Below are 12,900 nucleotides of genomic sequence, written 5' to 3'. Positions count from 1 at the left end.
ATTCTAAAAGTTTAGGCTGAGATTATTCACCATATATGAAATGAGGAAAAAAGTTAACATTAACTTATTAACTAAAATACTTGGGTCCAAGAAATTTAAAGCTCATTTTCATTCAAAGCTATTAAAAGTTTATTACCTAACAGAATTAAAAGGGTTACTCCTCAAAACACTAAAAAATTGCCTATGTGTATCAAGGGAAGGATTCTAAAGGCACTTTCCTTCAAAGTGCATACACTCTTTCTTAGTCTAAAGCCTACGTGATTCTAGAAATGATAAACACTTTTCACATCTGAATTTATAGAACCTCAAAATACATATACAATAACTAGTTGAAGACAAATTTTAATTTCTCAATTAAAAAAAATTCCCCTAAGTCTTTCCCCCTACCATATAAGTGTTCATTCTTTCTCATGTATCCTTCTAGTCTTCAGCTGTGTTATAGGTTCAAGTGTAGCTCCCAAGATGATATGTTGAAGTGTTAACTCCCAGAACCTCAGACTATGACCTTAATTAGATACAGGGCTTTTACAGGGGTAATCAAATTAAAATGAGGCCAATAGGGTGCATCTTAATTCAATACAAATGGTGTCCTTATAAAAAGGGGAAATGTGGACATGAAGAAAGACATGCAGAGGGAAGATAATGTGAAGACACATATAGGAGGAAGATGCCACATGACTAAAGTACATCTACAAGTCAAGGAATGTCATGGATTGTAGACAATACCAGAAGCTAGAAGAGGCAAGGAAGGATTCTCCTCCATTGTTAGAGAATGGTCCTGCTGATAACCTTGTTTGGGAATTCTAGCTTCCAGAATCATGAGACTATAAGTTTCTATTGTTTTAAGCCATCTAGGTTTAGGTTCTTTGTCATGGCGGCCCTAGGAAATCTTTCTCTGTGTTAGGTGCTCCATCTAGAAGTACTTTATTTATTTATTTATTTTGTCTTTTTTGCCCTTCCTAGGGCCGCTCCCGCAGCATATGGAGGTTCCCAGGCTAGGGGTCTAATCGAAGCTGTAGCCACAGGCCTACACCAGAGCCACAGCAAGGTGGGATCCGAGCCACATCTACAACCTACACCACAGCTCACGACAGGAAATGCCCGATCCTTAACCCACTGAGCAAGGCCAGGGATCAAACCTGCAACCTCATGGTTCCTAGTCGGATTCGTTAACCACTGCACCATGACAGGAACTCCTAGAAGTTCTTTAATACCATATATATTTGTTAGTTTTTAAGAATTTCCTGTGTTTTAGGAGTTCCTGTCGTGGCGCAGTGGTTAATGAATCCGACTAGGAACCATGAGGTTGCGGGTTTGATCCCTGGCCTTGCTCAGTGGGTTAACGATCCGGCGTTGCCGTGAGCTGTGGTGTAGGTTGCAGACGCGGCTCGGATCCCGAGTTGCTGTGGCTCTGGCGTAGGCCGGTGGCTACAGCTCCGATTGGACCCCTAGCCTGGGACTCTCCATATGCCTCAGGAGCGGCCCAAGAAATAGCAAAAAGACCAAAAAAAAAAAAAGTGATGTTTCATTAATTCACTAATCATTTAAAATTCAGTATTTATATAATCAGTATTCTAAAATCAAATTTCCCTAAATCAAGCTTCTTTCTGCACATGGACAGATGTCTCCAAATCCTCAACAGTTTCATTAAAATCAAACCAAACAAAAAAACCCCCATAACCTCAAGAGTTAAGCAATTATTTGGATAGCTTGATCAATATACAGTCTGAAAAATTCAATTTATAAAAATGAAAACTCAGGATTCCCGTTGTGGCTCAGTGGTTAATGAACCCGACTAGGATCCATGAGCATGCAGGATCCCTGGCCTCGCTCAGTGGGTTAAGAATTCCACGTTGTCGTGAGCTGTGGTGTAGGTCACAAATGTGGTTTGGATCTGGCACTGCTGTGGCTGTGGTGTAGGCTGGCAGCTGTAGCTCCAATTGGACCCCTAGCCTGGAAACCTCCCTATGCCATGGATGCAGCCCTGAAAAACAACAATAACAACAACAAAAAACCATAAATAAAAATGAAAACTCAATTAATAAACCAATTCTCCTATCTTCATTCTTCTACAGATATCTCCTATGACCTAAGAAATCATTCCACGCCCACTGAGTTTTCTGGGGTTAAATGTCTTAAAAAAAAAAAAAAAAAGGACAGAGATCCCCGATAGGGCAGGATGAGAAATCAAATAACTAAGAAAAAGAGAAAACTTACATGGGGTATCACAAGTTTGGGGGTTACAAAAAAGGTAGCTACAGAGCTGGTAGTTTGAGTTTTGCTCCATTTCCCTAGAGAAGTAAGACAATTTATACATTGCTAGTAATGAGAAATTCCTGCTTTGTTTAGGAATTAAAGACTTATCTAGGAAGAAAGAAAAACTGTTGGCAAAGTTTAGGAAAAAAATCAGCTTATTAAGACCTTTTAATATCTAGCATTAAGAGGAGGCTGAATTGGTACTACAGGTCCCCTTTTGCAAGCTCTCTAGAGCAATGAGTAACTATTTCTTTCTGTACCCCTTGTACAACCTGTAGGCTGAATGTCTCTACAACACTTCAAATATCTACTAATACATAAAATACTCAGATAAGACAGGGACTGAATTTGCAAAAAGAGAAGAAAGAAAAATCCAAATGTTCAATAGGGGAGTTGACTAGGGATGGATTAAGATGGTTCTCAGAATTCAACCAAAGGACAAGCCTCTGGGAGACCAAAGAACTAAATGCCTACCCTGCCAACATTTCTAAAATCCTCAAACTTGTGTGATTAATGACTGTGTGATTATGTATACCACCACAACTGTTTGGTTTTTGTTTTTTTTTTTTTTGTCTTTTTGCCATTTCTTGGGCTGCTCCTGTGGCATATGGAGGTTGCCAGGCTAGGGGTCGAATCGGAACTGTAGCCGCCGGCCTGCACCACAGCCACAGCAACACGGGATCTGAGCCACGTCTGTGACCTACACCTCAGCTCATGGCAACGCTGGATCCTTAACCCACTGAGCAAGGCCAGGGATCGAACCCTCAACCTCATGGTTCCTAGTCGGATTCGTTAACCACTGAGCCATGACGGGAACTCCAGCCACCACAACTGTTATGTGTAACAGCATATATGCTACATGAATATAACATTTGGATTAGGATCTATTCACTATCTAATTATCAGATAAACATTCATGTTATCTAGAGTGAAAAATTCCCTCTAGCTGTGGCTGTGGTGTAGGCTGGCAGCTGTACATTGATAGTCAACTCAAGTATAAATGTGTATTTACTAAGAGTCCAATACCATAATTATTAATGAAGACTATGAAACATATGGAAAAATGTTGCAAATAAAAATATTTAAGTAAAGGCAATCATCTTAAGCCCGCCTCTGAAAATACACAGACAACATCTTTTTCAAGCAGTGTTCAAGAACTTCAGTATGTGAGTTTGTATAAAGGAAACTACTTCAGTCACCATTGATGAAATCTGCCAATCCATGAACTGAAAAAAATTTAGATGTCACTACCAGAGAAAAAGAATGCTGAACAGTTTGGTGGCAAACACCACCACTAGTGACCACTTATAGCAGCAGAGCTAGCCTAAAGACATGTTTTTCCATTCACCTCAGTGCAGTGATAATTTATTGTTTCAAATATGTAACACAGTGAGTACAGGAGTAATCTCATGGCTAAGAAATTATTGTTCTTATACTATAATGTCAAAATTCACTAAAATTTGATCACTAAAACCAACACTAAAAATTTTTTAAATTAAAAAAAGCACATAAACTTCAAATTTACTATTGTATCCTAGGAGCTCCTTTTATAATAGTAAAACATGATTTCATCTTTGGCTTAAAATTGATTTTTAACTTGAGATCACTTGGTCAAAATGCAATACAACTCTAGAATGTATAAGAAAACAAGAGTTTTAAGACTCACAGACATAGAGGACAGATTTGTGGTTGACAAAGGGGTGGGGGGGAGGACTGAGAGTTTGGGGTTAGTAGATGGAAACTATTACATTTAGAATAGATAAGCAATGAAGTCCTACTGCATAGCACAGGGAACTATAGCCAGTCTCTTGGGATAGACCTTAGTGGAAGATAATATAAGAAAGGAAATGTCCATATATGTATGACTGGGTCACTATGCTGTATAGCAGAAGTTGGCACAACACTGTAAATCAACTATGCTTTAATAAAAAACAAAAATCTCTAAAACATGTTGGCTATTATCAGCATGTCCAAAGTTATTTTACTGATTGTGGGAATTTGTAAAGTCCATTTTTCAAAGTCTGTGGTCATAGCAGAAAAAAAAATTTGATGCACCAGACTATTATTAACAGCTGGTATTTCTCGCGGCCTTCCATTCTGTGTTACAATTTCTGCAATGTTTGAATTTTACAATGTTCTATTTTCTAGTTAAAAATAATACTTTTAAGAATTACTGAATTAACAGTAGCTGTTTGTTATTACTTACTTTCTCAACCAATAGACACTGAAAGTACAAACTGATATCATATAGCTATCCTTGAAATTCGGTATTAAAAAGGGATCTTTGTATTTGAAATATTCAGAAACACTATTTTAAACCATGATAAAAGTTTCAAATTTTCACAAAGCATCTACAATATCAAGACCTCAGCCCACAATTCCAAGAATATAAGATTATTCTTTTTTTTTTTTGTCTTTTGTCATTTTAGGGCTGCACCTGCAGCATATGGAGGTTCCCAGGCTAGGGGTCCAATCAGAGCTGTAGCTGCCGGCCTATGCCAGAGCCACAGCAACACCAGATCCGAGCCACATCTGTGACCTAGACCGCAGCTCATGGCAATGCCGGATCCTTGACCCACTGAGCAAGGCCAGGGATCGAACCTGCAACCTCATGGTTCCTAGTCGGATTCGTTTCTGCTGTACCAGGATGGGACCTCCCAGATTATGCTTCTTAATGTGGCCAAGGATTCAAAAGTAAAACAATGAATACCAATATGAGAAACACATTGTTAGAACTTTTGAAGGCGGCAAAGAAGAGTCAAGACAAACCACTATTTATGGATACTAAATTCAAGAACTATTCCTTTGGAATATAACTTTACCAAACTCTTTAACTAATCTGAGACACACAATTTACCTCTAGGAAGGAAACTGCGTATTCAAACAAATATAAGTAAAAGCAGTGCCATTTAAGATGGCAAATTAATTAATTAATTTTGTTTCTTTTTCGTTTTTTTGGGGTTTTTTTTTTTGTCTTTTTAGGGCTGCACCCATGGCACATAGTTCCCAGGCTAAGGATCGAATCAGAGCTGTAGCTGCCAGGCTACAGCACAGCCACAGCAACATGGGATCCAAGCCACATCTGTGACCTACACCACAGCTCACAGCAACACCGGATTCTTAACCCACTGAGCTAGGCCAGGGATTGAACCTGCATCCTCATGGATACTAGTGGATTTCGTTACCACTGGGTCATGACGGGAACTCCAAAGATGGCAAAATTTAAAATCCTTAAACTTAATTGTGATTCTACCTGAAGTAGGTTCCCATGAATCAGAAGAGGATCTTTTTCTTGAGAGATGTCCATTTTCCTATTAGCAAAATGAAAAAAACAAAACCAAAAAAAACTAATTAGGAGTTAGGATCAGTCAAGAATGTGAACTTTTCTTCATAATATTTAAACACAGATTTCTAAAGTGAATAAAATAAGCACCAAATTTGGAGGTAAATCCTAACTTCTATAATATTTAATTTTAATATATATATTTTTTTGCCTTTTAGGGCCGCACTAGTGGCATGTGGAGGTTCCCAGGCTAGGGGTCGAATTGGAGCTATAGCCGCCGGCCTACGTCACAGCCACAGCAACACAGGATCCAAGCTGTGTCTGCAACTTACACCACAATTTTGGTAAAGGCACCAAATTCCTTGCAAAGGAACCCTAGAGTTTACAAATATATTTTGCAGCAATATAAAATGCAACAATCTCTATTCACTTGTAAAATGTCATAGTTTGGTTTACTTTTGGTCCATCTGGTTTTAAAATCTCCCTGCATTTTATTAATAAAACACTTTCTCAATATCACGTCTTCCTTTAGTTGCTCTGTATCTGGAGAAGCTCTCTGAAACATATATTTAACACTTTCACTTTCCAGGGGAGAGGAATAGCTTTTATGCTAATATGTTTGTTCTATTTTCAAAAGAGAAATTTGATGAGCTTAAGATGTATTTGGATAGTTTTCTAATACCCATACTCGATTATTTAAGATTTATATATACCTCAATTAGTGATTCTCAAACTTTAAAGTATGTCAGAATAATCTGGAAGGCTTGTTAACTACAAGTTGCTAGACTCTACCTCCACAATTTCTGGTTCAGTCGGTTTGGAGTAGGACCTGAGAATCTGCATTTGTAACAAGTTCCCAGGTGATGCTGATGTTGCTAGTCTAAGGACCATATTTTGAGAACCTCTGTTCTAAACCATTTCCTATTGTTTTAGATTTTCCATTCCCTTAAGAATCTCCCTTCAGGACATCCTAATTAAGAAAGATCTTTGTTCCTGGTCTGAAAAAATTAAGGGCAAGAACACTGCATTACTAAATTCAACGGACAGTTGGAGGACACTTAGTGAACTAGCTTCTACACAAACTGTGTAGCAGTATCTCCTTAACAAAAGGTATGGAGATTATATTAATGATTATCATTTTTAGCTTTAGTATTCTAAATTTGATAAAGCAGCAGCCAAGCTCATCCAGCAATTATTGCACGTACCAGGTTTGAAAGATTGCTGTTTCGAGATGTGACATCATTCCGTTTACTCTGTTCCTGCCTTGGTTTTCTTCCTATACTAGAGGATTTTAAGGAAGGACTGCTTGCTGAGAAAGAATTTTCTGAATTGATTCTCTGCTCCATTTGTTCCCTTCTCAACCTCTTTAGTTCTCTTTCTTTTCGGTAAGAAGCTAGACTCAACTGGAACTTAGCTCCCAGTGGGCTTTCTCCTGGGTGGTGCCTAGATAGGCTGCTCCTGCTGCTAAGACTTCTGGAGCTGTTCTTGAAGTTGTCAGCTTCTGTCACTGTGGCCTGCTTTTTAGAATCAGCACTGATCTTGCCTCGATCTCCATCATTCTTCTCCCTGCTATTTTCATGAATGAAATGTGACTTCCTTCCCTCTGGAGATTGATGTTTTTTCTTCGTTTCTCCTGACAAGAGATATGAAGGAGTAACATATTTTGTAACTGCCTTTGGACATTTGGTGGCGAGTGACACATAAGGCTGATGTGACTCATGTACACCATGATCTCTATGGTGCTCTTTAACACCTTTCATGAACGCCTCCAAGACAGGGCTTTTTTCTGATGACACCCTTTTAGGTTTAGATCTTTTTGGTGAGGACAGTTTCTTTTCAAACTGCTCTCTTCCAGTGATGGACAATCCACTTCCTCCATATCTGATGTTCGATTTTTGTGGAGAATCCAACATATGTTTGTCTAAACAGCCAATTAAAACACATACACATTGTATGTTACTAAAAATAGCACAACGATTACATTTATATATTTACTATATATTATTAACACTTAAAATATTAAGCTATCACAAAAGTTTTCAAATTGATATTTAGATGATGATATACATTTTACAGGGCGGGGGGGGGTCGGGGAGACGATTTATGTAGCCTTATTTTCATAAAGCTCCCTTTTGCTACATCATGTAAGAAGCTCCTTACGGCTCTATTAATGAAATAAAGTAACTTTACTACAGAATTAAAATAGTATACATTATAGGGCGTTCCCATTGTGGCTCAGTGGTAACAAACCCGACTAGTATTCATGAGGATGACTAGTATCCATGAGGACGCAGGTTTGATACCTGGCCTCACTCAGTGGGTTAAGGATGCGGCATTGGGGTGAGCTGTGGTGTAGGTCACAGACGGCGGCTCAGATCCTGCATTGCCGTGGCTGTCACATAGGCTGGCAGCTGCAGCTTGGATTCGACCCTTAGCTGGGAACTTCCAGATGCCGTGGGTTCGGCCCTAAAAAAAGCAAGGGAAAAAAAACAAAACAGTATTATCAACATTATTGATGGGAATATTTTAAATGTTAAGAAAGTATAACAGCAGTTTCTTCATGATGTTTATAACTTGTTTATCTTTGGGAACAACACTGTATCTACTTTACAGTAGTGTTGAAGTTTCCTGGCCAGGGACTGAACCCGTGCCACTGCAGCAATCCAGGACGCTGCAGTGAAAATTCCGGATCCTTAACCTACTGTGCCACAAGAGAACTCCGGCATCTTCTTTATATTTTCAATTTTGGACGCCATGTTTAATCAAATTAATGAGAGTTTAGAGTAGATTTAAAAACTGAATCCATCTCCCTCCCCAAAAGATCCCGCAAAAAAATGCATTAACAGTATACATACCTTGTTTTGAAGCTGGTTTGAAGAAATCTATAATTGACCGCTTCCTGAAAATAAAAGCATAACTAATATGGGATCACATTAGCAAATATTAAAAACCTCAATAATTCAGATTAAGTGGCGAATGACACTCACAAACTGAATTTCACTATGTGGTTTAATCAAGTTCTGACAATGACAACAATGCTTTGCGAAGCAATTATATAAACAATTTTTAAAATATAATTCACCACTACCTGTAGGAGTAAATTTATAAAAGCAAAACTAAGGTTTATATAATCTATTTCACTAAAATAGTAAGACTGGAATGTGGATTCAAGGAAGTGGTAGAATGCCTCCTAGGGCTGAAAAATCTGCTGCTATGTGATAGAGTAAAAGAACTTGAGGGACTCTGATTCTATTCCTTGACATCTTCAGTGACAGGTACAAAATAATGCTCAATAAATGTTTGCTGAACAAATAATGGCAGTTATAAAAACTAAGTAAAACCTGAACAGACTCCTATCAAGAACAGATGATACAATGGCAAATATGGGTGATTTGTCTGGTCTGGAGAGGCAGCTCAAGAGTGTGCTAGGCAAAAGGCAGAAAGGACCAAGTTCTAAGCTTCTACTATACTCTTTATATACTGCAGTTAGATGTTAATCTAAGTGACAGCAAAAATTGGAATGAGTAGTGTTTCAAAATTTTACTAAGAACTCTTATTTAAAAAACAAAGCATTGCATAGGAAAAACACAAAACACATAAAAGGAAGAAAATTAACAATAACAAAAACCAAATTGCTTTAATATTTAAGGATTGCTGCACCCTACAATAGACACAGTGAAACAGTACCATATTACCCAAATTTGTGTCGTGATTTGTTTATGTATTTAAGAAGCTGTCAACTGCATAAAGAGGGATATTGTATGTAGAGCAAAATACCTTTCTGGCAACTTTTGCTACAGTGTATTCATTTTACTGAAATAAAATAAGTGGTAGATGGGTTTCTCTAAACATTTAAACACTATGAGGTTGGAATGCTCAAAGAAAACTTGAACAATCCAAGTCCCTTGAAGGTTAAGCTTCTGCATCTTGTACACTTTACTGACCACATTAGTACAGCAATGCCCATCTTTAATGGTTTACCGAGAGTCCACAATGTTTGAGATGTAGGCAGAAAATCTAAGTAGCCATGAAATGAATGAGTGACCATCTAAGGAAGAATCTATGCATGTTTTCATAAAATGAATTCTATCAGACAAATTTAACTCTACCAGAGAGTAAAAGAAGAAATACTAGAGGTTCTGCAAAGGTGAGAAGGAGGATGCCTTCAGCTATTGGTTGAGAAAAGAGATGAGAAAGGATTAAAAAGCAGTTAATTAACTCGAAACAAGATAATACTAAATGTTTTTACATTAACTACTAAAAGGAACACTGTACCTCTTCTTTTCAAGTAATACACCTGAGAGAAAACTGGCTTTGGGTTAAACATACAAGAAATCTGTAAAGTAACCATGAATGTATCTTTCAAGACAGAACAATCCCCTAAATTCATAGGCACAGAAAGATCCATTACTTACTTACAACTAGTTTAAAAAGTACTTGTTAACAGCACACAAACCCTTATCTGAAACTCTAGGGACCAAATGTGTTTTTAGAATTTTTAATTTACTGGATTTTAGAAAGGTGGTGGATAGTATTATGTAAAGCCCCCAGGGGGGTCTGAGACTGTACCCTGTAAGCACACACATTAATATTTCCCCAGCAATACTTAAGAATACTCACACTTAATAGGAAAAAGACCATCTCTAGCTTTCCATTAGTTCTGGTCAGGTTTGGCTGCCAAGTTAGATGTGGCGCCAAACTTATCGAAAACTTTCGGTTTTCACGGTTTTCTGGCTTTTGGAATTAAGATAAGGGGTTGTGGACCTATACCACAATTATTATAAGATATATTTGTTGTTAAACTTACGCTACAAGCTTTTAAACTTAAAATAAAAAAGACAGTACCAAGTGCGTAGAGAATTTAAACACGTTTTATTGTCAGAGGATGTCATTTGATGAAACTCTCCATCTCATTACATAGCTCCCACAAAATCTTTACAAAAAAACCTGGCCTCTTGGAAAGGCGTAAAGTTCCTGAAGAAGAAAATATATCACATTCCAAATCTGCATGTTCTTTTAATTAAAACTTATCGTGTATACTAGACTATAAAGCAATTCGTGGAAGGGTTTTCCTCATCACATCTTACATAAGTTTACCCACAACGTAGAAAAAGCTTAAACGATTCAACCACTAGAATCATTAGAACGGACAACGTACAGAAAACCACTTAAATATGCATTTAGCAGTCAGGGCCCCGGGTCCAGCTAAAGTAAAGGGCAAAAATCACGTTCTACCTAAGGCGGGTTGTCCATCGCCAGCCAGGCTGTGGTCACTAGACCGAGAACAGCGTCCCAACTACAGAAAAGGAGACTCGAACTCCCAGCAGCCACCGCGCGGAGGCGGGGCGAGGGGGTTGCCAGGCCCCGGACGCGGAGGCCTGAGCTCGCGGAGGATGGCGGGAACTGGAAGAGCGGCCGTCCGCAGTCCTCCCTCATACCCTTGCCCCCGCGACCCGGCCCCTTCTCAAGCCCTCTGCACGGTACCTGTCCCCAGGACTCTCTGTTCTCTTTCCCGCTGCAGCAGGGACGGTACTACCGGGTCTCAGATGGCAGCGCGGGGGCGACGACCCTGGGGCTGGGGATGAGGGGAAACCTGGCCTAGCGGGCATGCAGCGCCTTGTCATGTCGGCGCCGCTGGCGACGGCGGCATGAGCTGTGGCTGGAGCAGCTGGGTGCGTGGTTGCCGTCTTGCTGCTGGGACTCGGGGAGGCTGTCGGAGCAGAGGTGGGCGGCACCCCCTTCTCTCTTCATGGCGGTTCTCTCTCTTCGGAAGTGACTCCGATGTGAGCGGGAAGGAACCTGAGGACCAACAAGGGGCGGGTCTTACTTGAAGCGTCATATTCTGATTGGCTGGCACGGCGGTCAGTCCAGTAGTGGCGCAATAGAAAGCCTCAGCCTCTCAGGAGAAGGCGGGGCCTCAGGGAGGGGGTGGGGAGAAGAAAAACTGCCCCCCGTCACGTGCATGGGGGTAGTGGTGGGGGCGCCGCGGCGTCCGGGCTGCGTCCGCCCTGGCGGGCGCGCGGGGGCGGGAAGGCGCGGGCTGTCAAGGGCGCTGCGGCAGCTGGCGACACCCGTCTTGAGGAGTGCGAGGGACGAGGCTTGCAGACGTAAAGTGGAGCCCAGCAGCTGCCCTCGATCAGGATGGCCAACAGTTGGGCTTTCTGTGTCGTACAGTTGTGCCTCAGAAATCCCCAGCTGTTCATTACATCGTCTAACATCTTAGGCCAAGTACCCTTATGCCGTCACCATTTCCTTGGTGGTCTGCCCAGCCCAATCTGAAGACTTGCTCATTGTGTGAGGGTTCTTGTTAAGTGCTGGGGTGGCTCCTTTTCCTCTTTTTTTTTTTTTAAGAAGGAAAACAAACAAACAAACAAATGAAAACCCACCTCATTGAAATAAAGACTGTTTTTATTCCACAAACGCATTTTGTTTCTCAGTTGCTGAAATGAGTTATCCGTAAAGTCTCTGGAGCCAAATTCTTGAAGATTTTTGAAAGGAACACAGGGCCATCTTTCAATCACCCATGTTAAGTGATTAGTGAAAACTGTCAGCAATCTCCAATCCTCCTTTGTAAAGGGCTTGTGCTTTGGAGGCTCTTAGCCAGAGTTTTCCCTACAAACTGAGAGGCTGATCAAAGTACCTCTGAGCCTCAGTTTCCATGTCTATAAAGTGGGCATTCTGCTTTTCTGGGTAATTGTAAACCATAAAAATGATAAGCAATGCAAACTGCACAGCCCAGGGTCTCTCATGTAATAAGTATGGGGCAAATTAGTATTCCTTTTCCTTTGTTCTTTAGACACACTCTCACACTTTGAACTTACTACAAAAATCTTCCAGATAGGTCAGATAGTGTTATAATAACTATTAACCAAAATATCAGTCTCAAGGTTGTTCAAGTCTTAATTGTCAGGCCTGTTCAATCAGTTGGATGGAACACAATCTTAAATGACACAAAAGAATTTAGACACGTCTTTAAAGTTTATTGTACTGAGATTTAACTGCTTTGGTAGCTAAGCATGCTTGAATGACTGGCAGTTCACCTCCTCTCCTTCCCTGTTAGCCCTCAGGAGGAAGAATTAATGAGAAACAAAGTGACTAACAGGGTGGCAAAGTGGTGGGAGGGAAGAAGGTAAAAGTGAACGGACAGGTTTCTCATTCACCCCCAAAGCATACATACAGACCTATATCCTGGGTTGTGGGGATGCAAAAAAGGAAGTACTGAAATAAGGGACATTTTTTTGCTCCTAGTAACAGGTTTCTATACCTAGCATTGTTCCTTACATAAAAAAGAAAATAATAGAATATGTGTTGAATGAACGGTGACTTTTATATTTGTTTATTAAGGGCTTTTTACATGTAGT

At 40.0% G+C, this 12,900-nt stretch overlaps 1 protein-coding gene across 5 annotated transcripts in view; it reads right to left on the bottom strand.

Annotated features, from left to right (window-relative positions):
- The window catches only part of SLF2 (SMC5-SMC6 complex localization factor 2), a 52,432-nt gene extending 40,716 nt beyond the window's left edge, over positions 1-11,716 (bottom strand). For 2 of the 5 annotated variants that reach the window (XR_007132170.1, XM_047760270.1), the window contains exons 1-4: positions 11,024-11,306; positions 8,395-8,438; positions 6,745-7,460; positions 5,510-5,567 (exon numbers count right to left, since the gene is read on the bottom strand). Coding sequence is in view for 4 of the 5 variants with exons in the window: in XM_047760270.1 (XP_047616226.1) it covers positions 5,510-5,567; positions 6,745-7,460; positions 8,395-8,438; positions 11,024-11,163 (958 nt within the window). In the remaining variant the exon portion in view is untranslated. Of the gene's footprint in view, positions 1-5,509; positions 5,568-6,744; positions 7,461-8,394; positions 8,439-10,392 lie in introns of those variants that run through there. The other 3 variants (XM_047760269.1, XM_047760271.1, XM_047760272.1) reach the window with 3 other exon arrangements.
- Positions 11,717-12,900: the final 1,184 nt, after the last annotated feature.

The sequence above is a fragment of the Phacochoerus africanus genome, chromosome 15 (genome assembly GCF_016906955.1).
Source record: "Phacochoerus africanus isolate WHEZ1 chromosome 15, ROS_Pafr_v1, whole genome shotgun sequence".
In the NCBI taxonomy this organism is placed as follows: domain Eukaryota; kingdom Metazoa; phylum Chordata; class Mammalia; order Artiodactyla; family Suidae; genus Phacochoerus; species Phacochoerus africanus.
Note: the sequence above shows the minus strand (reverse complement) of the source record. Positions and strands in the feature narration are given on the sequence as shown.